A 24,715-nucleotide genomic window follows, 5' to 3' on the forward strand; every position below is an offset into this window, starting at 1 on the left:
GCGCCGCCCTTCGTTGTCTCGGGCTCGGCGGGGGCAGCACCGGAGGGACCCCGAGCTCCGAGCTGCGACCCCGGGGAGCCGTCGGGGAGACGGGGGGGGGGGTCAGCCGGGATGTCCCAAGAAAATCTGCTGGGTATGGACGAAGGGGCGCTGAGGAAGCTGGTGAGTCCCCCCCCGCCACCGGTGGAGAGCTTGGTGCGGGGCTGCGGCCGGCCCCGGGGTGTTTTTTTGGGGGGGTTTGGGGGGGATCGGTGTGTGCCCCAGCCCTGGGGCTCCGGTAAAGGAGGAGAGAGGGATCGGGGGTCCCTCTAGAGGCCGGGGTCCTCCCGCCGGGTGGGAGAGCTCCTGCTCCCGTATCCGTGAGCTGCAACGCGTGGGGCTCCGCAGCTTGGGAAATGAGTGGGATGAGTGGGATAAAGGGGTGCCTTGGCCCCAAGGGTCCCAAGGGAAGATTTGGGCCCTACCTGGCAGAAGGGGGGGGTCTGGGCACGAGGGAGTGCTAGTGATAGTCCGCTTCTTGCCCCATTGTTGGCCTTTGGAGACCCCAGCCCTCCTGCGCTGGCCTCTGCTCGCACCCGTGCTCAGGCTGTGACATCTGCGTGGTGGCTCTGCCACTTTGGCTGGCAGCTCCAAGCCGAGATGTTTCCTGCTGCCTCTTCGATTACCTGCTCGCTGCCAGGCGGGGAAGGTGCTGTCTGCTTTATCTGGCTGAGGTCTCCTCTTCCTCTCTGCCCCGAGAGCTGAGCCCTTCCCAGTCTCGGCCGCTTGCCTCCCGTGGCGGTGCTGTGCCGGGCATCCCGGCAGCGGTTGGAGCAACTTCCCGAGAGTCCCCGCGGAATTGCTGCCCTGCTCAGCTCCAGTCCCCTAAGAGAAAGAGCAGGAGCTGAGCTCTGGGTGCGCTCATGGGCCGTTAACACTCGTGTGGCCCAAAAGCAGGAGCGGGGTTGTCACTTGCTCAGACATGGGACACCCCAGCAGGATGCTGCGCTGCTTGGGACAAGCCAATGCCTTCCCGCTGATTCAGCCTCCCCAAAGCTGATCCCCTGCTCTGTGAGCTCGGGGCTGGGGGGCTTCCTTTGTGCCTTGGCTGAGCACAGGGTAGCCGGGAGCAAGCGCTGGAGCAGCACTGGGGAATGGTGAGCGGCAGGAAGCTGAGTCAGCTTGGAAAGAACGTCTGCGGGGAACAGGAAAAGGTCGGGGTGCTGGGGCAGCGCTGGGGAACTGGGAGCTGCACCTCTGGGGGCATGGGATCGGCGTGGGGGCCGTACCGCAGAGAGCTTCCCACCCTGCCTGCCTCTGGGTGACAGCTTGCAGACCTGCCCCCTGTGCTCACCAAGGCAAGAGGGGTGTAAGGACTCGGAGGGAGCTGTTGTACAAGGCAGTTGGTGCCAACAGCGATCCCGGGGTCTTGCTGTGTGCTAGGATCATGCTGTGTTAGCCACTCAGGGTGTTGTGGCTCCTACTGCTTGCTCCCTGTGCACCGGAGGAGCTGCTGTGGCCAGCAGCATCCTTGAGGAAGGAGCTGGCTGGGTAGCAGAGTTGCTCATGGGCTGAGTTGTGCTTCAGCTAAAGAGCCCACCGCTGCCCTTGAGATGAAGCAGGGGCCAGAGGGTGACCCTAGAGATGTGGGAACGGCTGGTCTGGGTTTGTCCCCATCCTGCCAGTGCCCTGGCTCTGCCGCTTCCCACCTGAGACTCGCTGAGCTCTTTGGATTGATGCAAGGCCCCAGGGGTGCTGGCAGGGAGGTGGTTGAGTGTCCAGATGGAGCTGGGTCCCTGGCCCGCCTAGCGAGGCAGATTTCACCCAAGCAGCAGGCAGTGCTTCTCCCTAGGGCTTTCTTCTTCTGAACCAGATGGGGTTTTGCAGCCCGGGGTGGGGACTGGTGCCTTCAATCTGCAGCAGACTGTTTGTGCGTGCTGCTCCCCGGCCAGGCAGGTGTCCAAGGCAGAAGCTGCCCCCACCTCACCCTGTGATTCAGAGCACGGGGATGCTCCTGGGGCTGTGGACAGGTCCATGAGCAGAGTGTTTTTCTCCATCCTGCTGCGGGCTGTGAGGCTGCCCCTCCATCCCTGGCTGCTGTGGCTTGTCCCCTCCTCCCCGTGGCTGTGGGGGACTCCGGAGGATGGTTGTTTCCCCTAAGCCCTCAGATTTCCTCCTGCCCTGGCTGCACCCAGCCTTGCAGTGGCTGTTTGTGGTGGGTGCAGGTCTCCCCGTGCCTCTGCAGAGCGGGCTGGGGAAAGCCCGTCCCAAGCTCCTGTGAGGCGGGGAAGGATTTTTTTTTTTTTTTTTTTTGGTTAGGTTTTGGCTCCACTCAGCTGGAAGAGGATTAGCCCATATAAGGGAAAACTGCCTGCCTCTCCCACTGCTTCCTCCTCACTCCTTCGCTCTCCCTATCCCTCAGCTTCTGTCCTGTTCTCCTCCTCCTTTCTCCCAGCAAATGAGCTCCCGGCAGCAGCCTGGTGTCCCTGGGGGTGCTGCTGCGTGGGGACCGAGCGGGCTGGGCCAGGAGTGACCAGGGGAGCCTCTGCCACCCACCTGGCTCCCACGGGCTCCTTGGAGGAGCCTGGAGCAGATGCTGGCTGGCAGGGCAGCTGTAGGGCTGGTCTTTTGATGTGTGGCTGGAAGCAGCGGGGATTTTGGAGTTCTTGGAGCCGTGCCAAGCACCAGGCTGCCTTCTACTGGCCCTGGACTAGGGGACACCTTCCTCTCATAGCCTCTCCAGGTCTCAGGATGGTTAATTAGGCAGGATACAAATCCCTTATCGGGTAGAAGTAGGGGTAGGGCAGGCTTGAGCTAGGGAAGTCACAGGTGTGAGGAACCCTGATTTTTACATCCGACAGCCTTTAGGCAAGGCTGCTACAGCCCCAAGGAGCTTTTGCATCCCTGCCACCCAGCTGTCCTTCCTGTTTCCTCTGCCTGGGAGGCAGTCGTGCTCTCCACATCCTCCCAAAAGTGACAACAGCGGGGCCGCAGGGGACACTTCAGGGGCGAGTGGCACTTGATGGGCGAGTGGCACCTCTGAGGATGCGCCTGGCTCCTGTCCCCAGAGCTGAGCATCCCCATGGCCGAGCTCCAGCCCGCTCAGTGTCCCCTCTGTGCTCAGCCTCTTCCCGGAGGTGGGTGGATGCAGGGCTAATTGCGGGGCTGATTACGGGGCTAATTGCAGCCCTCTGCTGGCAGGCCGGGGCTGAGGCGAGGCTCTGAGCTTGGGCATCATCATGGAAGCAGCCCAGGGGTGGCTTTGCCAGCGCCCTGCTCACAAAGCCACTTTGTGTGTGTGTGTGACGAGGAGGGCGTTTGCTCACAACCGTTAATTTGCTGCTGGCTGGGCAGGGCCCGTGGGGCCCTGGCATGTCCCGAGCTCCGGGCTTGCTCTTGCAGCCTGGGCCGGGCCCCGTGGCCCCTTCCCACCCCTGGCTCCAGCTGTGGTTTCCGGCACTTTTCCCCTCGCTGCTGGCCACGAAAGCCTCCGGAGCCGTTTGTTTGCCTTGCCCTGGCTCTGTGCTGACGTGGGCTTGGGATGAGGCTCCTGCTGCTGCTCCGCTGCCATCTCTCCTGCAGAGAAAAGGCGTGCTGAACCCACCGGGACCCAGCTGCAGGTCAGATCCCATCCGGAGCCTCTTGGGCAGGGCAGAGCCTTCCCGGTTGTCCTCCTTCCCTCCCTTCTGTCCAGCACTGAGTTCCCTCTCGACTTCATCTTACTAAGCGGCAGCTGGGGTGCTGGAGGCAGGACGCCTCTGGAAGTGCTGCTGCCTGGTTTTTCTTTGCCTTTCACCCCTACCTTGCTGTGGGTTTGCCCCCAAGAGAAGCCAAGGCTGCTCTGAGGAGAGCAAAGCCGGGGTAACAGTGAAAGAACCACAGGGGGGCTGTTGGGCATGCTTGGGGGTCAGCAGGGTGTCCTCCGCGCTGCGATGTGAACCATGCTGTGGTCCTGTAGGAGCCATGGAGCTGCCTTTGCACCACGGCTGTGAGGCTCTGAGCCTCCTGTGCTGGGTGCCAGGGCCGAGCAGCGTGCAGCCAGCAGTTTATTTAGCGAATGGTGCGGGCCTCCACCTCTCAGCATGGGGTGGAAAGAGTTTTTCTGTCCTTACGGCCTTTGCACAGCTGCAGACAGCCTCGCTTGCCACTGTTCCTCCCCATCCTCCTCCAACCCCCTGCCTCAGGTCCGTGAAGATACCTCAGAGAGCCTGCAGGTCCCTGTTTTTTTGGCTCGTTGCTCCACCTGGCTCCTTGTTTGGGTCAGATCTGTGTGGTCCCCATCTCTTTCCCCAGACCCTTGGCATCACCTTGTGCACCTCGAGCTGGGTTCCTGCCTGGCTGGGCAGCACAGGGTGACCCCAGGATCCCTCCTGCTGCCTTGAGGGCATCTCATCTGCAGGGGCAGAGGCTTCTCCCACCCCGGTGCAGGCAGCAGGGAAGCTGTCTGTGCTTTGGGGCCTGCCATGGCAAGGGCTGTGCGGCTGTAGGATGGGCTGGGGCTGGCCCTGCTGCCTGGCCCGATGCTGTTACGGCTCCACGTGGTGCACAGCTCGCTTCACTCTGTTCCAGGACCCGAATTCTCTGCTGCACGTGGAGCCAGCAGAAAAAGACCTGCCCCCTTTGTAAGGGATGCAGCTCTCCTCCATTCAGGCTTGGGGTAGAGCTGCTGCTGGGGAACGTGCACAGAGCGAGCTGGCCAAAGGGTCTCCAGCTTTTCTGGGCGCTTTTTTCCGTGCAAAAATGTGCCAAGGAGTTGCTTGGGGGAGTCCCCCCTAAATCTTTCCTGTCTCTAGGGTGCCATGCCCGTTACCCACATGGGGAGAGGCCCCACTGCTGGTGGCTTTGTCCTCGCAGCAGCTTCCCAAGGGTGCTGGCAGCAGCTGGGGCAGGCGAGCACAGTTTCAGAGCTCTGATAGGAAGTGGGAGGCCCTGTGGATGGAGGAGCCGATTTCCTCCCTGGGTGTCCTGCCCTGACACTCCCCGTGTCCCGGGAGCACAGCAGCTCTGCCTCTTCTCATCTATTTCCCTGCTCTTGTGCCTGCCGAGGCGTAACCTCCAGCTGAGAGCCCCCAGTCTGTGGGGTAGGGGTCACGGTGCGGGGCTGCAAGCCCCTGGCTTTGCCCAGGAGGAGGATGCTGGCGCTGTGCAGGATGTGACAGCTGGCTGCAGCCTGCTGATATCAGCCTGGTGGCCCAGCAGGGGGTGCCAGGAGGGAAATGGGAGGGAGAACTCTGTGCTTTGAGCTGCTGCCTATGAGGTGAGGAGGCAGAGGGGAGCCTCATCTCTTAACACCGCGTGTCCCGTGCTGCCTGGCTTTGCAGGGTGGCCCTGAGGGTCAGCAGCCTGGAGGTGCAGCCATCTGGGGGCTTCCCAGCATCGTCACTGAGCTGTCCAGGTACCTCGTTTCCGGCTGCCACTGGGGCAGTGCAAGGCAGCTCTGCTCCAGGGTCCTCAGCCTGGATGGAAATATTCCCCCCAATCCAGTGCTGGGAGGAGAAGCTGGAGAGCGATGGCTCTGCTAGGAGAGCCCGTGCTGGGAGCTGCAGGGTGTGCAGCAGACCTGCAGTGGCTTGAGGCTCTCCCCCGGCTTGCTCCAAGCTTGCTGTGCTGCTCACAAACCTGGCTCGAGAGCGGATGGGCTCAGCTCGGGGACAAAAGCTGGTCTTCTCGCTCAGCTGTGACCCAAAGCCTCCGTGCTTGGCTTGGTGGTCTGGCGGTGTCCTGTGGGACTGCAAGGAAGGGGACCGATGCTCTCGTTCTGTGCTGTGGATGCTGTGACTCACAGCGTGCTGGGGCTTGATGCTGACAGCAGCTGCTGTGGGTCACAGGGTTTATTTTTAACAAGCTCCATGGGAAATCACCCCCTCGCTTCCCTCGCTGGGAGCCAGCACTGCTCCTGATGTCCCGCAGCGGGAAGGCAGCGAGGCTGTGTCTGCCGTGCCTGACCTTTCCCCACAGGTCTGGCACCCCGTGCGTGGACACAGACTTTGTTTTGGGGTAGATCCTGCTCTTGGCCTGGGCTCCAGGAGCCACCTGCCATCCCTCAGTGCTGCCGGAGGGGAGTGACGAGCCCGCCTGGTGCTGGATGCGCTGGGGGGACCCTTTCCGAGGGGGATGCTAGGATCCACTGTGCCAGCACCTCCCAGGGAGATGGGTGGCTATGCGAGAGGGGTTTGGGCAGCGTCTGTGCTGCTGTGGGGAGCAGGAGGGCTTGCCCCATGCTGCTGGCATGGGAGGGCAGAGGACTGACCCACAGGCCACTGATGGGTGCCATGCGCCCCATCTCCTTGCTGCGCATGGTCCCAGCCATGGTGCCCAGCTCCCTTCCTGCATTTTCAGCCTCGTGTGTCCCATCCCATGCCAAAGCCAAGCTCTTGCTGTCCCTTGAGGGGGGAGGGGGGTGCCCTGCTCTGCCCTGTGTAGGGCCAACAGTGCCAGGCAGTGTGTGCCGCGCGCGTGGGCCGAGCAGGACAGACGGCCCCATTGTACGGCGCGTGGGCACCCGGGGGGGAGCACAGCACCAAGCCCTGCCCTGTCCTCCCAGCTGGAGGCCACGCTGGACCTGGCTGAGCGGCGCCGCATCCGCTCGGCCATAAGGGAGCTGCAGCGACAGGAGCTGGAGAGGGACGAGGAGGCACTGGCGTCCAAACGCTTCCGACCCGAGCGCGGCAGCCACCGGCAGGACAACAAGGAGAATTGGCTGCGGTGAGTACAGCCTGGGGGGACCACGCTCATCTGCACCCTGCTCCTTCCCCTACGCTGATGGGTGCGGGGCTGGGAGCAGCCTGGCACCGGGTGGCTGCGTGCGCGGGGACCCCGTTGCCCGTGGGGTGCTGTTGGCTGCGTGGTGCTTTGCTCCCCAAGCACCCACCGTGGCTGCCCGCTGGCTGCTCTGATGCCCCGGCCCCCGTGCAGGTCCCAGCAGCTGGAGGAAGAGCAGCAGAAGGCTCTGGCTTCCCTGTCCCGGGAGCTTGAATCAATCACCGATGTGGAAGAGCTGACAAAGCTGGTGAGTAGCTGCTGCTGGGGTCTGGCCCGGCCGTGCCTAGCCCCTTACCTCGAGGTCGGGGTGGTGTGGGGGAGCCGGGGGTCATCAAGGCTTCCCTGCTCCCCACCCTGGAGAGCCTGCGGTGGGAAGGTCCTCCCTGTGCCTCACTCCTGGGTCTTCGCCTCTGCAGCTGCGAGCGGCCAGCGAATACGAGGAGCGCAAGCTCATCCGGGCTGCCATCCGCAAGCTGCGGGCTGAGGAGATCGAAGGTGAGGTGTTCTCCCCGTGTCCCCGCCAGGGCAGGCTGCTACACCTACCCGAGAGGTGCTGGGATGCGGCCAGCTCCTTCCTAAACGCCTTCTTTGCTTTCATCCAGCTGCAACCCTGGCTGGTAACGTGCAGAGCAACCGGAGGCACGGCACCGAGCCCCCAGCCGTGCCTGCAGAAGGCAGCCAGAGGGATGATGCTGAAGCACCAGCTCTGTCTGGGAATGGGGAGAGCAGCCAGAGAGGAGACTCCGAGCTTCCAGCTGCAGTGAGGAGCGTGGACGACGGCTGTCAGGGCAGCACCGAGGCCCTGGCTGTAGGCAGGAGCGTGGAGGACAGCCACGGGGGTGATGCTGAGCAGCCGGTGCTGGATGGGACGGAGGAGAGCAGCCACGGTGGAGATGCTGACCAGCTGCCTGCTGAGGAGCTCGAACGTCCTGTGGTGAGTGTGCAGGGTGCTGCTAGCAGGGGAACTGCCAGACATCTCCTCGCCCTTTTCTTGGGCTCCAGTGCTAGCCTTCTGCGGGGAAAAACCCCCATGCATATGTGGCTAACTTGCCTTAGGGGACTGGAGCAGGTGCCACTGGGGGTGAAGCAGGGCTCTGGGGGGGCCTGGGGACGCTGGGGATGTGGCTGTGCTGGTCACAGGAGCACCCAGGACACCAGTGCAAGCTGTGACCAGTGTCAGATGTTGCCCTGGACCAGGTCCAGCTGGGCCTGTCCAGCAGTTGCTGCTGCAGCTGGCCACCCTTTCCTCACACTGGCTGTCCCTGCTCACCTTCAAGGGGCCCAGGCTTGGTCTGGAGCTAGGCTGGAGCCCACCAGTGATGACTCTTCAAGTGGGGAAAGGTTGAGCTGGTGGTGCAGGCAGAGGGCCACAGCCAGGAGGAGTGGGTGCAACCCCAAATTTCCTGCCTGGCAGTGATGCCCCTGTCTGTGCAGGGGCATTTCCCAAGCAGCCAGTGGGGCTGTCCCACTTTACCTGGCCAATTTCTCCAAAAGCTGAGGCATTTCCTTTAGACAGAGTCCACAGTGGGGTACGGGGTTGAGGACTGGTTTCTCCTGTGAAACTTTGGAGCATGGTCCCCTTTCTGCCTCCCCCCATCCTGGAGTTACACCAGGATCTGAGCCTGTTTCACCCCGGATTTGTTCTGTTCTACTGCCATGGGGCTCTCTGGATACCTGGAGATGAGGAAGCAGGACAGGGGCACGGGGCAGGAACTGTCCTCTCCTCCCACCTCCTGCGATCCATGCTGGACGAGGCTGACCTGCTGCTGTGTCATGAACAGGCAGCAGGAGGCACAAGGGGACCCAAGAGGAGCTCTGTGTCCTGCTGCCTGTCACAGGGGTGCTGGGAGCCCCGGCGATGTTAGGAAGGAGGGCTCTGATCACATTCCAGTGCACACAGCATCCCTCCAGCCTGCCCAGTGCTGCCTGCCTGCCCTCTGACCCCAGGCAGTGCTGCAGCAGGTTGCCAGCAGCCAAATGTAGTCTGGGGAAGGCAGTGGAAGCAGCAAGGTGTAGGGACACTTGTCCCCGATGAGCCTTCTAGGGTGGGGGCAGCTGCAGGCATGGCTGGGCTCTTACCCCGACTCTCCCCAGGCCCACGAGCAAGACGCATCAGTGGAGCAGGAGCATGGCCAAACGGAGACGCAGGAGCTGAACAGCCAGCAGCTGAGAGGGCCCCAGAAACCCAGTGCCCAGGGTGAGTCCGTGTAAATGCCATTTACCCTAGGCCCAGCCCTACCCAGGCTCCTGCCCGGGGTATGGAGCAGTGCCTGGGAGTGTGGGGAAAACTGGGCTGTTGGGAGGAGTAGGAGGATGGAGAGGTATGAGGGGGAGATGGGGGAAATCCCCTTAAAAGCCCAGGCTGGGTCAGAAAAGCTAGTTGCCTGCTTGGGCTTTTGGGAGTGGCGATGCTGCACAGGCAGCTTGAGGTTCCCCTGCATGGAGCCCATTTTTCTCCCCCACAGGCACAGCCTCGGGAGCCCTGGTGATCCTCGACCTGCACCCAGCCCCGGAGCCTGCTCCAGCCCCGGAGCCTGCTCCAGCCCTAAAGCCTGAAGACCACCCCACAGAGCTGGAGCGGGTCCAGCCATGCACCCAGCGCGTGGCCGAGTGCGAAGTGCAGTACCAGGCCTCCTGGAAAGACAAGAGCCCCCGCAGCCCCTCTGCCACGCAGGAGCCTCACGCTGAGCAGCTGGAGACCCCACGCAGGACGGGGCAAAGCCGCCAGGCAGAGCAGCATCCCCAGCACCAGCCCGGTGCCGTCAGCCAGGGCAACCAGGTAGAGGAATGCTGGCATAAGCTAGAAACCACTGAGACCATCCCCCCCAGGTCCTCTTAGCAGGGGCTGGAGGTGCCACACGTGGGGGCAGCTGTCACAAGGCTGGTCCCAGTGCTTGCCCCTGGGGGCTGTGACTTGGCAGGGGGTTTGGGAGCCCAGGGGGGCTGCGTGTTGGGTAGTTCCCCACCTCACTGCACTGCCCTTTTCCCCTCCTGCAGTTTGTCATCTGTGTGCGAGGCCAGGCGTCGGGGAAGGCTGTGAAATTGGAGGAGAAGCGAGCGGGTAAGGACAGCCCTCGACAGGGCGACGTGGAGCAGCTCGGGCAGGAGCTTCCCCCAGCAGCAGCGGGTGCCAGCACCCCGCACAGCGCCAGGCCTCGCTGCCCCAACCCTGCCCTTGCAAGCAGCCGCTGGCCCCGTGCTGGGGAGGCCGCCTGGGAGGATGGATGCGCTGCCCTGCTTGGGGGCTGAGCCTCCCCAGAGCCGCCACGGAGTCCACGGGTCATGAACCCTGGGAACGCGACTCAGGGAGAGGAATGCAGCAGCTGGAACCGGCCAGGTCAAAGGGACGCGGTGGCTGGTGACTCCGTGCCACCTGGCTGTGGGCCTGACCCTCTTCCAGCTGCTGTGGGGCTGGCCCAGGCCTCGGTCCTGGCGGTGGGGTGCCAGGCGCGGTGTTTACAAGTCCCCCAGCTACTGGCCGGGCTGCTGCAGGGCCATGAAAGGGAATCTGCGCCTGCAGTAAACCCCGGCCTTTTGCATTCTTTGTCCCAATAAGGCTGGGAGCTGAGCACCCGTCTGGCCCCAGCACCCTCCCCCCCCACCCGGGGCTGTGCTCGCTGGCCTGTCCGGGAGCTGAGCACCGCTCCGGGACCTCCTTGCCTGGCTGAGTCCTCTTGGCAGCCTTGAGAGATCGCGTCGGGCAACAACAGATGCCCTGTCCTGCCGCTGGGAAAATCCTTCCCTTCTGCTGTGCCAGGAGGAAATAAAGAGTGAAAATGAGCTTGCAGCCCCAGGCACCCTAAAGGTCAAGTCCCTGGTGGTGGTTGGCCTGGCGAATATACCACCCGCCTCCCCATGAAGCCAATGCTGGGCTGGCCTGGCTTGGACAGGGTCCCACAGGGGCAGGGATGATCCCAGCTCCTCAGCACAGCCCCCAGGTTCTTGGTGCCCACCCGGGTGTGGACGCTTTGGTCTTTCCCTTTCCTTTTCATGCTATAAGTCTGCACTGCAGGTGCCAGTGGGTTTTGGTGCTGCACTTTGGGAAACATGGGGTGACGGGGGTGCTGTGCCCATCGGGGGCAGCTGAGAACACAGCCCTGCGCTGTGCTCACCCTCTGCTCCCTTCCTCTTCTTCCTTGCACATCTGGGTCTGCCTGGCTCCTCTCCAACCTCAGCGCCCACCCGGGACGCAGCGAGGACCCCGTCTCGCCTGAACACTCACCGCTGGGAGCAAGCACCGGCCGGCCGCGTGGGTAAGGTCCCCGTGGTGGCTCTTTTCTCTCCGTGCTTCCCCGGGGAGAGGGGGGGGAAGGTGTCCCGGCAGCAGAGCCCAGGCAAGCGAGGAGCTTCGTGGTGGCACGATGCCGCGTGGCAAAGCCTCTGCCTGCCTGCACGTTTCCTCTGGGGGGGCAGAACGCGAGGTGGGGACCCCTCGAGGTGGTGGCAGCGGTGGCGTGGGCGTCTTGGGGTCAGCGTGCGTGTGGCGGGGGCACCCTAAGGGGCTGCGTGCACGGGTGGGACACTCGACGGGATGCTCGGCCAGCCCCCCCCGGGGCTGACCCGGCTGCGCTGTCCCTCGCAGAGCCCAGCCCCGACGGCCCCATCCAGCGCTCCTCCTCGGTGCGGGAGCGCGCCCAGCGCTTCGCCCCGGCAGCCCCGACCCCATCGGGTGGCCCCGAGGGGGCGGGCGGCGGGGGGGGGCGGGCCGGGCCCGCCCAATTACAGCGGGGACCGCGCTCGGCCCCGTCGTCGGGGATCGCTCAAAACTCGCGGGGCGGCGGCGGCGGCGGAGGCGCAGAGCAGAGCCCGGCCCAGCCGCCCGCAGGCCCTCGCCCCGTCGGCTCCGGCACCGGCTCCGGTTCTGCCACCGCCGCCGCTGCCGCCGCTGCCCACGACGGCATGAAGACCTACTTCACCATCGAGATCAAGGATGGGCGCGTGCAGCCCCTCACGCAGTCCCTCACGCCCCGCGTCGTGGCCGCCCCCGGCAGCCAGCGGGCAGGTGGGCACCGGGTGGGGATGTGTTGGGGGCACTTGGGGACCCGCTGGGGGTGGTGGGTGCCAAGGCGGGGGGGGACAGCAGGGAGCGGCCGTAGGGGCTGCAGGATGTGCCGGGAGGGTTGATGCCCCGAGGGGCGATGTGAGCAATGGAGGAGGTGCCAGGGGCTGGTGGGTACTGGGGAGCGGGTGGAAACCAGTAAGCAGGAGGGTGGCAACTGGGCGTGTGGGCAGCCGCTGTCGGGGTAGACCAGTAGGATAGGTGGGCAGCAGCAGGCAGGTGAGCACTGGTGGGATTTGGGTGCTGGTGGCCAGAAGGCTGAGCGTGGGCTCTGCCAAAAGATTAGACCCTGGCAGGGAACGCCCAGCCTGCTCAGCACGTCCCTGTGCTCGTAGGCCATCTGTCCCCAAGGTCTGTCCCTGGCCCTGCTGTTCTGCCACACTCCCTTGTACTCCCATGGTCCTTGCCCTGTTCCCACAATCTTCTTTCTTCTTGTCCCTACGGGCTGCCCTGACCCATCTGGCCCCAAAACACCGCCCTATCCTTGCATCCTGCCCAGTCCTCTGCCCCATATCCGTGCCACGTCCCCATAGGCTTGCCATCTCCCACTGGCCTAAGTAGCCATGCATCATCCCGTTCCTGTCGCTGCACGATGCCCAGTCCAGCCCTGCCAACCTGCACGAGGACATTGCTGGCTCAGGATGCTTCCGCATGTTCTCCCGGGGCTGTCCCTCACGCCAGGGAGTCTTGGCCACAGAAGGAGAGCTGTGGAAATTGTCCTTCTTAGGGGGGTTAGGGCGTGCTGGGATGGTAAAGGGGGGCCTGGCTCCCCCCTCCTGCAACAGCTCCCACATTTATCAGCTGTCCCCAGAGCCCTTTCCGTGCACCAGAGCTCAGCGCCCTGCTGCCGAGGCAGGATGCACACAGCAGGCAGACAGCCTGGCAGGGGCCGGAGCCTCTCCCCAGCCATAAGTGCAGGGCTGAGCCTGCCAGGCTGGAGCAAGCCCCGAGTACCCGTGGCTTCCTTTACAGAGCTTACCCTGGGGCTTAGGAGCACCCCCATCCGCATCACCACCATCCCCAGTGGCAGCAGCAGCATCTGCATCAGCAGCAATGTCGTCAAGGTGAGTGTACCCAGGTGGTGTCCAAAGGGGCTGGGGGCCACAGGGCTGTGCCTACCCTCAGGCACGGCGTGCAGGGTCCTGGGCGTGGGGTGGGGAGCAGCCGTGCTGTTCTGTGGGTCGGGGCAGGCAGCTGTCTGTGGCGGGATGAGCTGGAAGCTCCAGCTGATTTTCCTACAGGTGGGGGAGCTTCTGGGGTCTGCGTGTAGATCTGTGTCCCTGGACTGATGAGCCCTGTGCGCTCCAGTCTGTGCCAAGCATATACAGGTGCTTGGGGTGGGGGCAGGTGGAAGGCTTTTGTGTGTCTCTCCCTCTGATCTCAGAAACCTCTTAGGGTGGTGGTAGCTCAGCCACCCACCCCTGTGTTTTCCATCCTGGGAACGGAGCTTGGCCATAAAACAGCAGAGCCTGTTGTGGCAAACACCTCCTAGGGGCTCTGCCCCTCGATCTGCCGTGGGGCAGTGGGCTGGGGTCTCACCGATTCCTCTCTCTGTGCTCTCAAGCTGTGCCTACCTGGCACACAGGGATTCTTGGGTACAACTGGAACCACCACCTCTGCCCCCCGGGGCTCAGCTCTGGGGGGAGATCTGAAAGCAGCCTGGGGTGCTGGGGCAGCAGGGCTTGCGCAGGGCGATGGGTCGGAGGTGCCCAAGAGGCAGCCCGGTGTGTACAGCTCTTCAAGTGCTTTTATCTGCTCTTGGCCATCTAGGGCAATGCGAAGCATGCGTGCACGCAGTGGCATTGGCAGAAGCTGGGTTGTCAAGAGCAGCGCTGCCTCTAACTCATGGCCCTCCGAGGCTGAATGCCAGCCCTGCCTGCCTGCTTCTGAGGGTATGGCAGCGCTGGTGGCCGGAGCGTTGCTTGCTCGTGGTGGGCTCAGCCCAGCCTTTGCCTCTGCCAGCATGAAGCAGGCAGTGCCTGCAGCCTGGTGGGGGGCTGGCTGCAGATGTTGCCTGCACCAGGATGCAGCTCCTGCTGCCCGGGGGCAGCTTACTGCCCTCGGAGGATGACTGCCCTGTGCTAACGCGCTCGCACAGGCTTCTCCCCAACGGCCCGTCAGCTCTCATTAAGGTATTAGCAGTGCTGCCGTGCCGGGAGGGGGGGGCTCAGGACACTTCAGCTGCCCGGTGGCAGACGCAGCTTCCAGGTGTGCTGCGAGCGGGCAGGGAGGTGGAGGAGGAAGAGGCTGTGCTGCCCCCAGCCCTGCCAGGTAGGGGTCAGTCTGAGGGGACCCGTGGCGTGCGTGGAGCTGGGGGACAGTGGCTGCTGTGGTGTGCACCTCTTGCTGGCACGCTGGGGGTGCTGGGGGTGCTTGGTGCGTGGGGACCTGGTGTGCCATCTGGCTGTGTGCTCTGAGGGGAGATGGGTCCCCCCCGTGGGGTCCCACGGTCACAGCTGGTGGCACAGGGCCCCGCACCCTCACTGGCCTGGAGCTGAAGAGGTTTGTGTTTCGTGGGTGACGTGGGACGGCGTCCTCAGCAGTGGCAGAAGGGACAAAGGAAGGCAAAAGGTGGTCCCTCCCGGTCTCTTGAGCTACCAGGGCTGTGTGCAGGAGGGGCTGTCTGCATGCAGCACGGCTGGGGTGGATCATACGGGGCTGCTGCCTTTGCCTGCCTCGCTTTACAGCCCAGGGCTCATCCCACAGAGCCCCGGTGCCACTTGGCCATGACGGCACCTACATACAGACAGGAAGGGTGCCGTGGGCTGGCAGAGGCAGGACCCGGTTTCCTGCAGCAGCTGCCTGGCACCCACCCTGCCCCACAGTGTCATTCCACCCCCCCGTCCCCTTTACTGGGCCACCTGGTCCCTTAGGGCCTGGAAATCCTTCCAAGTGTCAGCGCCTGCCTAAGCACCCCTGCACGGGACCCCCGGCCGCTGCGACAAGAATAGCCGAGCCGGCGTGTGGAGCCGGGCTGGTCTCCAGCCAGGGGGGGGTGGTGCCCCCGAAGCTTGTATAAAAAGCAGGAGACAGCTGAGAGGGGCTCTCGCCGCAGCACCCGCAGCCCTGGAGCCCACCGGCACCATGCCGGGGGCCAGCCTGGAGGGCCTGGCTCAGGCTGGGGCTGCCGAGCTGGAGGAGCTGCGGTGGGAGCTGCAGGCTTTCGGGCGGGCAGTGGAGGGGCAGCTGGAGCAGGCGCTGCGGCAAGTGCAGCCCCTGGCCCGAGCCCTGCATGACCTGGAGGAAGAGCACTTGGTGCTGCGGGCAGAGCTGGCGCGCCTGGGCCGCCGGCTGGACGTGCTGGCCTTGTGGCTAGGGCCGCAGGAGCCCCCGGAGAAGGATCTCAGCACCCTCTTTCTGGAAGCACAGGACCCTTGCGCTCACTTTGAGGGCACCGAGGAGCCCGGCAGCCCCGTGGCCCATCCACCCACATTCTCCAGCACACGCCAGCAATCAACCGTGCACCTCTCCCGGAGCAACAGCTTTGTGAGTGTGAGCAGGGCTGGTCCGGGCTCCAGGCGGCTCCCAGCCTGAAGGGGGGGCGGCGTTTTGGGGGAGGAGGGTGGCACTGTCCTAACCTGGATCTCTGTGGACTGTGGGGCCGAGGGCGCTGAGCTGAAGCTGGAGCCCCCATGCCAAGCGGGTGCGGAGCCGGGGGGCCGAGCAGAAGCCCTTGGGGGCGAGGGATGGCAGCAGGAGGGCCTGTGAGAGTGGGTGTCTGGAACGGGCAGGCAGCGTCACCGGGATTAGCTGCGATTATGGCTCGCTGCTGTGGGAGGCTAGCACCGGGCAGGGCCCCGAGCCCGAGCCAATGGTGCCTGCCTGCTTTGCATTGCTGGCGTGCCAGCCGCAGGGCGTGCTGCCTGCTGCGGGGCAGCTGTCGCAGCCCCCGTGCGGGCTCGTGTTGCGGGCTCGAGTTGCAGGCGTCCTCTCGCCCTGCGCTGGCCCTTGGGCTCTGCGCTGCTCCTGCCACACTTTGGGCTTCACTATAGGGCGCAGGCGTTGCTGGGCCCCGGCCTGGGTTGAGCGGGGAGCCGGGTGCCAGCAAGCGTGTGCCTGCCTGCCCCACGCCTGGCAGGGCCATGGGACGGGGCCAGGTGTGCAGTGGGGCTGCCTCGGGCCCCCGCTGACACCTCCTGCCCACCGCCTCCAGGCCCTATTCTGGGCCTGGACAGCTGCCTGCGGCACATTGCTTGGGGGTCGCGCTGAAAGGGACTTGGCATCCCGGCTGTGCTCCCGTGGGGGCTGAGCTGGCCTAGTTCCTGAGCAGGGATGACAGGGAGGCTCTTGATCTGCTCCACAAGCTCTTCTTTACACTAAGTCCCTTAATTCCCTGGAAATCTCCTTGCTGCTAATGGTGCGCACTGGCCTTGCCAGCACCTTGCCGGCTGCGAGGCACCAGGCGTGGTGTGGCCCAGCCTGGTCCCTCTGGGTTCCCCCTTGCCTTGCTGGAGGCCCTGGTGGCTGTGGTGGGTCGCGGACACCCCCAGGCTGCAGTGGGAAATGTCCGGGGACGTTTCAGCAGCCGGAGTAGAAACAGATAAGAGAAAGCCTGGAGTCTCCCAAGGCATGGTGGGCTGTGGTGTGCTGAGCTGGGGGTCGTGACGCTCCCCTGCCTGCCTTGGTCACTGCTGTCATGCACAGAATCCCACCAACTGTGGGTTCTTACACCACACACGTCTCCTCCACGGTTCCTGCTGCCTGTGGTACTGTGCAAGCAAAAAGGCTCCTGGGGAATTTGGGCCCCGAGCAGCCCCGAGCGGGCAGCAGGGCTGGTGAGGCTCAGGCGTGTGGCACTGTCCTTACAGATGGAACCAGAGGCGGTGGAGCAGCCCCAGGCACCAAGGGTGGTGGAGCAGCACCAGGCATCAAGGGTGGTGGAGCAGCACCAGGCACCAAGGGTGGTGGAGCAGCACCAGGCACCAAGAGTGGTGGAGCAGCACCAGGCACCAAGGGTGGTGGAGCAGCCCCAGGCGTCAAGGCTGGAGCCGGAGCTGCCCAACGGCATGGAGAAGGTCCAAGTGAAGGAGGTGGAAAAAAGGACCAAGCTAAACGTTGAGGAGCTGAACAGGATCGAGGACGAGGACGTTCTGGATAAGATGGTACTTCCTTCACCGTGGTTCGCTCCTGAGGGTGGTGCGGGCTCCTGAGAACAGGATTCGGCCTGGGGTGCGAGGGGTCTCAGAACCGGGCTGGAGAGAAGAGCAGAAGGGAAATGCTAACCTCCCCTTCCCCCCTGCAGCTGGATCAGACGACGGACTTTGAGGAGCGACGACTGATCCGTAACGCCATGCGGGAGCTGCGTCAGCGCAAGCGAGGTATCTGGCAGCTGCTGGGCCTGCTGGATGGCGACCCATGGTAGACACGGGGCTGCAGGGAGGGCTGGGGTGTGTGGGGCTGCTGTTAGCCACAGAGGTGTTGCAGGTGGAGCCAGGAGGAGCCTGGTTGAGCAGGGGCATCTTGGTAGTAAAGATTGAGGGTGTTTTATCTTCTGCTGCACCCCTGGCCTTGACGGGATGGTCCTGGACTGGCTGCAGCTGGCAAGACCCTGGGATGGCTGGGCCCATGTCCGTCACCCCACGGCCCTCGCCTCTTGCTGCTGGTGCCATCTCACGTGTGATTTGCAGACCAGCGGGAGAAGGAGCGGGACCAGAGGCTGCAGGAGATGAAGAGCCAGGCTACAGCGGGCAGGGCCGGCCACACCACCGAGACCACTACCACACAGAGCTCCCAGTCGGCCGATGGCTCAGCCCGCAGCACTGTCACCAAAACAGAACGCCTCGTCCAGTCTAGTAAGGGCAGGTCTGGCAGAGCAGGAGCCTTGCTTGCTTGGCTCTGCAGGCGTGTTGGCCATTTGGGAAGCTGTGCCGAGAGCTTTCCTGGTGCTCTGCTGCCAAGGCTCACCGCTGTTTCTCTCTCTGCCACTCTCTCCACTTGCCCTGGATCTGGCCTGAGCTTACCATCTACAAGGACCCCCGGCATTTCCATCATCAGCCCAGCTTGTGGTGTGCACGGGGCCTTGCAGAGCCCTGGGCAGGGTCCAGCACAGAGACCCAGGCACCTTCTGTTGCTCTCCCTGTGCAGGGAGGTGACAATGTGGGTGTGTGGGGTCAGCTGCACCCTGGAGAGAGCAGAACCTTGGTTTAGGGCCAGGTTTTGCTGCCTTCCCTCTGTTTAGCCTCCTGCTTCAGGAGGACGTGGGAGTCTCCTGGCTCTCGCAGAGCCTGCCTGGGGCCTGAGCTTTAAGGGTTCAGTTTTAGTGCCTCCCTACCTGATCTGTACTCCCAATCAGTGTTGGCATAGGCCTTGTCTGCTCTCTGCACCTCAGGACACTCCTGTCACCCACACCTCTTGCTGTCAGCATCCCTGGACGTGCTGGCGAACTGAAGCTGAGAGCTGCTCCAGCTGTCCTGCCTCCCTGCTCCCTCACCTGGCCTCTCCACTCTGCCTGGTCTCTGCTGCCTGGAGGGCACATGCCATCTGTCTGGCCCTTCTTGTCTGTCCTGGACGTAGCTGTGCCCCTTCCTCCCACGGGCTGTCCAGGACTTCTCCCTTTCATGCTCTGTGGACACAGGGGTGCTTTGCAGCAGTCAGTTTCTGTGGGTGCTGCTGTCACCCCGACCCAGCTGATCCCACTTTGCCTTCCCCCTCGCAGATGACGGCACCAAGACTTCCCGTACAACAACCATGGAGTCGAGTTATGTGAAGAGAACAGACAGTAAGAGCTTTTGCTGCCCCTTTGGGCTGCCCTTTTTCCACGGCATAACCATGGGGGCAGAGCATGCGGTGGAGAGCCCCTCAGCCCGCCCAGTTCTGTTTCTTTCTGCTCCTGCCTGAGGCCTCTTTCTCTGTCTTTGCAGATGGCAGCAGCACATTTGTTCAAACCAAATCATCCTACAGCTCCTCGTCCAAGAAGACAGGCAGGTGAGTGCTGGTGCCTCTGCAGGGCTCTCACCGGCCCCGCAGCAGGACAGATAAAGCAGTCTGTGTCAGCTGTCTGGTTGCACACTCTTGGTCCAGCTTGTGTTGTCCCCATATGGGGACACCCCCAAAGCCAGCACATTCACTTTTTCCAGTGGTCCTCACAGCAGCAGCCTGGGGGTTCCCTTTTGTGGGCAGGAGCCTGGGTGGGAAAACTCACAGCACAGAGTTCTGCCACCTCCACGTTCCTGGGGCAGAACCAGTGGGGTGGTCTTTGAGGTGCCAGTGATGACAAGGGTCTGAGGACACTGTGTGCACTTCCCAGGGCTGCATGCATCACCTTCTGCACTGACGCTTTGTCTGTTGCTTCCAGCATCTTTGACCGGGAAGATGAGACTGCCTCAAGGCAGAGCAGTCTGGCGGCACTGGAGCGGCGCCAGGCTGAGAAGAAGAAGGAGCTGATGAAAGCTCAGAGCCTGCCCAAGACATCTGCCTCACAGGCTCGCAAGGCCATGATTGAGAAGCTGCAGAAGGAGGGTGGAAGGTGAGGACAGGCCAGGCACGGGACAGCTGGAGTGGTAAACATCACGCGCGTGTTACCCTCTGTGTTTTCTCCCACAGCTCTCCGAACCCTGCGGCGGCGCGCACAGCCGTGCAGCGCTCCTCCAGCTTCGGTGTTCCCAACGCCAGCAGCATCAAGCAGATGTTGCTGGACTGGTGCAGAGCCAAGACCCGGGGCTATGAGGTCAGTGCTGCCTTCTCCCCATCCAGGGCCAGGCTGGGCCGGTCACTGTGCCCCTTGGTAACTCTCCCTCCCCGCAGCACGTGGACATCCAGAACTTCTCATCCAGCTGGAGCGACGGCATGGCCTTCTGTGCTTTGGTCCACAACTTCTTTCCGGAGGCTTTTGACTACAGCCAGCTCACACCCCAGAATCGCCGTCACAACTTCGAGGTGGCCTTCTCCTCTGCAGAGTACGTAACTCGTGGTGCTGTGTCCCGTGCTCAGGACAGCTCTCCTTGCTGACTGGGCAAGGAGGATGCAGGCAGGGCAAGAGCAACGGCTCTAGAGGAGCTGGCTGTGCCCTGGGCTCAGCACCCATCAGCATTGCTCTCCTGTGCCATGCAATGAGGTTGGGACACTGGGAAGAGCGGTGCCTGGGTGTGCAGAGAGGCTGGTACAGCCCAGCCTGGTGCGGAGCTGGTGGGCACGCGGTCTGGGCTTCCTGGGTGTGGGGCACAGGACCCAAAGCCAGGGCAGGCTCTGCGAGGCATGGCAGCAGCTCTGAGCTTGCCCTGCTGTGCATAGTACATCCTGTTCCAGGGTGCTGGGTGAGGGACTACAGCACTTGGGGAGCTGGGACCGGGGAGCTGGGTTTGTACGTACCAGGTGCCTCCTTCACAGTTGTAGGGGCTCAAACACCATCGCAGCTTCTCAAGTCTCTTCCCTCCCCCTTTTGCTTCTGGTTTTCCTGGGTGCTGAGAGACGGGAGCGCGTCCAGCTGGAGGGCTGGAAGCCAGGCCCTCTCTCCTTCCTTCTGTCTCTCCTCCCATCCACTCCTCTTCCCCTCCAGCACCCTGCTGGCGGCTGCCTCAGGGCAGGATCAGGCAGGTTTCAGAGGGGGTCCTGTCCCCGCCTGCCCTGGCGGGTGCTCAGTGCGGCAGCATGAGCTGGGAGCTCCCGGGAGCTCCCGTGGTGCTGTTTGGTGGAGCAAGCAGGAACAGGGGGCCGTCTATCTGGGTCTTGGCGCTCCTATTAATAGACTTTTTGCCTTAATTGGGGACCGGTACGTGGACTGAGAGAGCCATCGATCTCTCCGGCCTGGAAGCCAGGTGGCCTCTCATCCTTCCTCCTCCTCCAGCTCTTGTGAGCATCTTCTCCTGAGCTTCCTGCACCAGGGCTGTACCGTACAGTTCCAAGCGGAGCTGGGCAGGAGGGCTGGGCTTGCCTGGCCCTCCCGACCAGTCTATATACGAGCTATATAGAACACTGCTCCGCTCTGGAACCTGCTCCCCGAGCACCAGGCGCGCCAGAACACCTCACTCCCTCCCTCCTCTGTCTTGTTCTGTCGTTCCCTCTGGACCTCACGCCTGTCCACACTGCTCACCTGCCCCTACCCTCCCGTCCCCCCGCTTGTGAGACCTGGCCCCCCAAATCTCACCTGAATGGCCTTGGAGTGTGGCGGTGCCTGGACCTGTCCCGCCCTGCATCGTGCACCCCCAGAGCATGCGAGAGCAGAGCAACGTCTGCCCGAGGAACGGGAACTGCATTGATATGTCTCTTGTTTTCTCTCTTTCTCCCCCTCCCCGACTGGGCTGCGGTCACTGGCTTGCCCCTCTCTCTCCCTGCCCCCAGGAAGCACGCAGACTGTCCGCAGTTGCTGGACGTGGAGGACATGGTCCGGATGCGCGAGCCGGATTGGAAGTGTGTGTACACATACATTCAGGAATTCTATCGCTGCCTGGTCCAGAAGGGGCTGGTAAAAACCAAAAAGTCGTAGCCCATTTTCACCCCCCGGGAGCGATGGTGAGAACCTTGCTGTCAAATTAACCACCCCCCCGCACCCACCTGCCCGCGTCCTGCAGCTTGGCCATGTGCTCGGCAGGAGGGCCCGGGGAGCTGCGGCTGGGGGAGAGGATGGGGGATGCTGGTGGGCAAGGGTCGAGTTCTGGTGGCGTTTTTTGGGGCAGAGCCGTGGCCCTCTTGCCAGGAGCAGGGTGGAGGGCAGATAGCCCTCCTCTCTGCTTTCAGAATAGCCCTGGGGGGTCGGGGGGGAGATGGTGGCCGTGGATGGGAGCGTGGCAGCCGGGGTGGGGGGCGATGCTTCTCCAGCAACAGGGGTCTCGGTGGGAGCGGTGCTGCTGGGGGTCTTCCCTGGCCTCCTGCTCACCCACCCCAGCCGGGTGCTGAGCGTTTCACCCGTAGCAGTTGTACCCAGGTGAGGGGTGAGCACCCATCGCCCCCTAACCTCCCCCCCCAGCCCCACCGCTTGCGTTTGCTGCTGCCCTCCTCGCCCCCAAAAATCAGGGCTGCCTGCCCTGGGCGGGTGGAGGCTGATGTGGGGGTCAGGCGTGGCAGAGGATGTTCTCTCCCTCCCTTCCCCCTTGCCAAGGTGCTGCCTGCTCTTATATGGGAAAGAGAGGGGAGCCTGGAAAGTGTGACTCAAGGCTCCGGTCCTGCCTCTTCTTGCACTGTTTGTGCCTGTTCTCAGGGGCATCCCAGCTGGCGCTGGAGCCTCCTCTCCCCCGGCTGCGCACTGCACGAGCACACCGAGGCCCAAACAATGCCTTTATAAGGACAGAGACTGTCTCCCCGTGCTGCCTTAGCTTTTCCATCACCCTTGGGACTGGGCCCACGGTTGGGCTGGCGGTATAACAGGGGCCTCCTGTGACCAGGCGGGTGCTTTTTTCCAAGGCCCTGAGCGTGGCCCCCCCCCTGGGCTGCTGCTGGATCACGTGGAGGGGTTGGTGCTAGCCAGGTCCTGGGCTCAGGGCCCGCTGCTTCCCTGGCCTTTTGAGTTCCAGCTCTGCAGTGCTAACCAAAGGAGCAAGGCAGAGAAGCAGGGCCCCAACACAGCTGCTGGGCTGGCCTGAAACCCCCCCAGCATGGCTGCAGCGCTCGTGAGGAGCCCAGGAGCTGGGGATTTCTCTCCTTGAGCCCGCTGCTCCTTTCACCCCTACCTCCCTGCCCAAGGGCTGGCACCAGCAGTGGTTCTGCTCTGTGCTGTGCCCGTGCCAGACCCGAGTCCCCCCCTCCAGGTCCTGTGCTGGGGGTACTGAAGCATGCAGCAAATCCAGGTGGGACTCTGCAGCTTGGCACGGGGGGGAGAGGACTGGGGGAAGGGTTTTGCTGAAGGGTGTCAGCCAAGCTGTCTGATCCTCCCAGTAGGGTTGGAGCAGCCCCAGTGAGCCCCCTTCTTGGCTCAGCCTGCACCACCACTCAGCCACGAAGCCAGGCCTGTGTAGGCACTGCAGGAAGCATTTTATCTCCAGCCCTGATCACTGCACGGAGGTCCCAAGTGAGGCTGTGTTCCATGCCCAGCCTTAGGCTGAGCTTCAGCCTCCTCCTCCCCAGCCCTGGCCTCAGCACGGGGCTGTTATTTTGGGTCCCATCACAGCCTGCACTGCTGCCCAGCTGGGACTGCTGGGAGGGGTGCTGGGAGCTGTGCAGGCAGCAGAAGCTCTGCTCTGCTCCTGGGCACCCCCTTGCCACCCCTAAACTCTCAACAACCAGGGGGTGGGGTGGGAGCTGACCCTACTCTCCCCTCCGTACCTGACCCAGCGGTGCCAGCAGCCCCCGAGGCTGAGGATCTGCCTGGAGCCTGACAGGACGGGAGCCCCAGCTCAGGGTTTGGGGTGGCACCAGGCGCTGGGAGGGCTGTGGGATGGCAGGGGCAGGGTGCTGGGGGGCTGGCTGGGGGGCTCTGCTGCTCACGGCAGAGGGGCAGCGTGAGCTGGCAGCAGCTGGGGACGGGCCCAGCACAGCCCTTGGTGAAGCAGATGTGGCTGTGGGGCAGGAGAAAAGGGCAGTGTGGGACAGGGACACTCCAGCGGCTCCTCTGCAGCCAGGCGTGCCCAAAGGGGCTGGGGGGGTGACTGCGGGCACTGAGAGCAGGGCAGGAGCTGGGGCAGGGTGTATGTGGGTGGCAGGGGAGCACGGGGACAGCAGGGGTGAGCGGTGCCTGCAGGCTGCCCGGCCTCGGAGGCAGCAGGAGGGGTAGGATAAGGGCACGGAGGGCAGGGTGAGTCCAAGGACAGAGGGACCCAGCGCTGGCGGACCCCATCCCAGTCCCCTGCAGGAAGGGGCAGCCCGCCCAGCCGTGCTGAGGCCTGCGTCTCCACAGGATGCTGGCAGACTGCGTGCCCCTGGTGGAGGTGGAAGACATGATGATCATGGGGAAGAAGCCAGACCCCAAGTGCGTCTTCACCTATGTGCAGTCCCTCTACAACCACCTGCGTCGCCACGAGTTGCGCATGCGGCAGAAAGAGTGCTAGAGCCTGCCCTGGCCTGCAGCTGCCCGACACCTCACTGCCCCCTCCCCGCAGGGACGCTGGTGTGCGGAGGAGCTGCTGCTCCGCTCCAGAGGCTGGCGGGAGGGCCTGGAGAGGCTGCGGGGCTGGTCCTGGGGAAAAGAGGGGGGGGGCTCCATCACTCGGGTCACCCCCTGCTTCGGCCTCGCTGGAGCTCCTCGGTCGGCCTCTGCCCGGCTGAAGGCGTGGGCAGGGCAGGACAGTGCCAGGCGGGTGCTGCCCAGGATGCCACCCTCCCTGCAGCCAGCTTGGTTCTCCTCCTCCCTACCCCCCCCCGCCATGCTCTAGCGTATTAAGTTATTCGTTTTCAAAGGAATTGTTTGTAGGTGGGCAGTGCCCCTGTTTCCCAGGGAGGCTGGGGCATGGTCGTGCCCTCGGGCCCTGAGCCAGCGTGGGTCCACGTAAGTGCAGCTCAGCCCGCGGACCCCCCTCCAAGAACCGGGGCCCTGGTGGGCACTGCTGGTTTTGGTACCTCCATGAGGCAGAGCGCCTTGGTCTCCAGGCAGCCCGAGAGCGGTTTTCCTGGCCCCCCCTGCAAGGAAGCCAGCCTCTCTGCCCACCACAGTCCCTGCTTGGTGCCACCTCTCCGGGATGGCCCCATGCTGACACCCTGCTTCCCACTGCACTCACGTGCCCAGGGCACTTCCACGGCAGGGACCTGCAGCACCCACGTGCTGGGGAGCTGGAGGGGAGCAGGGAGGGCGTGAGGGGCCAGGGCCAGGGTCTAGGCAGCCCCCGTGCTCCTCCCCAGCTCTGGGCACGTTGTGCTCAGTGCCACTCACCCCTTCATCACCGTCTACACCTGCGTTGACACGTGTACCAACACCAGCCAGACAATAAAGGTTTATTCTATAGGGCAATGCCTCTGCCTCCAGTCCTTCTCCCCAACCCCTCCAAGCAACGTGGCCGCACGGAGCCCCAGGAGCAACCTGCCTGCAGCGTGCAAGGCTGCCTCCCTTTGCCC

At 63.8% G+C, this 24,715-nt stretch overlaps 2 protein-coding genes across 5 annotated transcripts in view; one reads left to right on the top strand and one right to left on the bottom strand.

The window, feature by feature from the left end:
• Nucleotides 1-2,234, bottom strand: part of MORC2 (MORC family CW-type zinc finger 2) — a 54,423-nt gene extending 52,189 nt beyond the window's left edge. The window contains exon 1 of the mRNA XM_068653984.1: nucleotides 666-2,234. The gene's annotated coding sequence lies outside the window, so the exon portion shown is untranslated. The remainder of the gene's footprint in view (nucleotides 1-665) is intronic.
• On the top strand, nucleotides 1-24,611 carry SMTN (smoothelin). Of its 4 annotated transcripts, XM_068653986.1 has the most exons (21): nucleotides 1-162; nucleotides 6,524-6,684; nucleotides 6,895-6,988; nucleotides 7,158-7,236; nucleotides 7,344-7,675; nucleotides 8,836-8,938; nucleotides 9,207-9,520; nucleotides 9,739-9,802; nucleotides 10,917-10,994; nucleotides 11,324-11,743; nucleotides 12,773-12,864; nucleotides 16,609-16,902; nucleotides 17,043-17,118; nucleotides 17,428-17,592; nucleotides 18,456-18,518; nucleotides 18,661-18,724; nucleotides 19,095-19,265; nucleotides 19,343-19,466; nucleotides 19,544-19,695; nucleotides 21,077-21,247; nucleotides 23,565-23,661. In XM_068653986.1, exons 1-20 carry the CDS (start codon nucleotides 112-114, stop codon nucleotides 21,219-21,221), a joined length of 3,042 nt encoding a protein of 1,013 aa, XP_068510087.1. In that variant the 5' UTR covers nucleotides 1-111; the 3' UTR covers nucleotides 21,222-21,247; nucleotides 23,565-23,661. The 4 variants fall into 4 exon arrangements, with proteins under 4 accessions (XP_068510087.1, XP_068510086.1, XP_068510088.1 ...); XM_068653985.1 differs by lacking the exon at nucleotides 21,077-21,247 and having other exon boundaries at nucleotides 23,565-24,611; XM_068653987.1 differs by lacking the exons at nucleotides 17,428-17,592; nucleotides 21,077-21,247 and having other exon boundaries at nucleotides 23,565-24,611.
• Nucleotides 24,612-24,715: the final 104 nt, after the last annotated feature.

The sequence above is a fragment of the Anas acuta genome, chromosome 17 (genome assembly GCF_963932015.1).
Source record: "Anas acuta chromosome 17, bAnaAcu1.1, whole genome shotgun sequence".
NCBI lineage: Eukaryota > Metazoa > Chordata > Aves > Anseriformes > Anatidae > Anas > Anas acuta.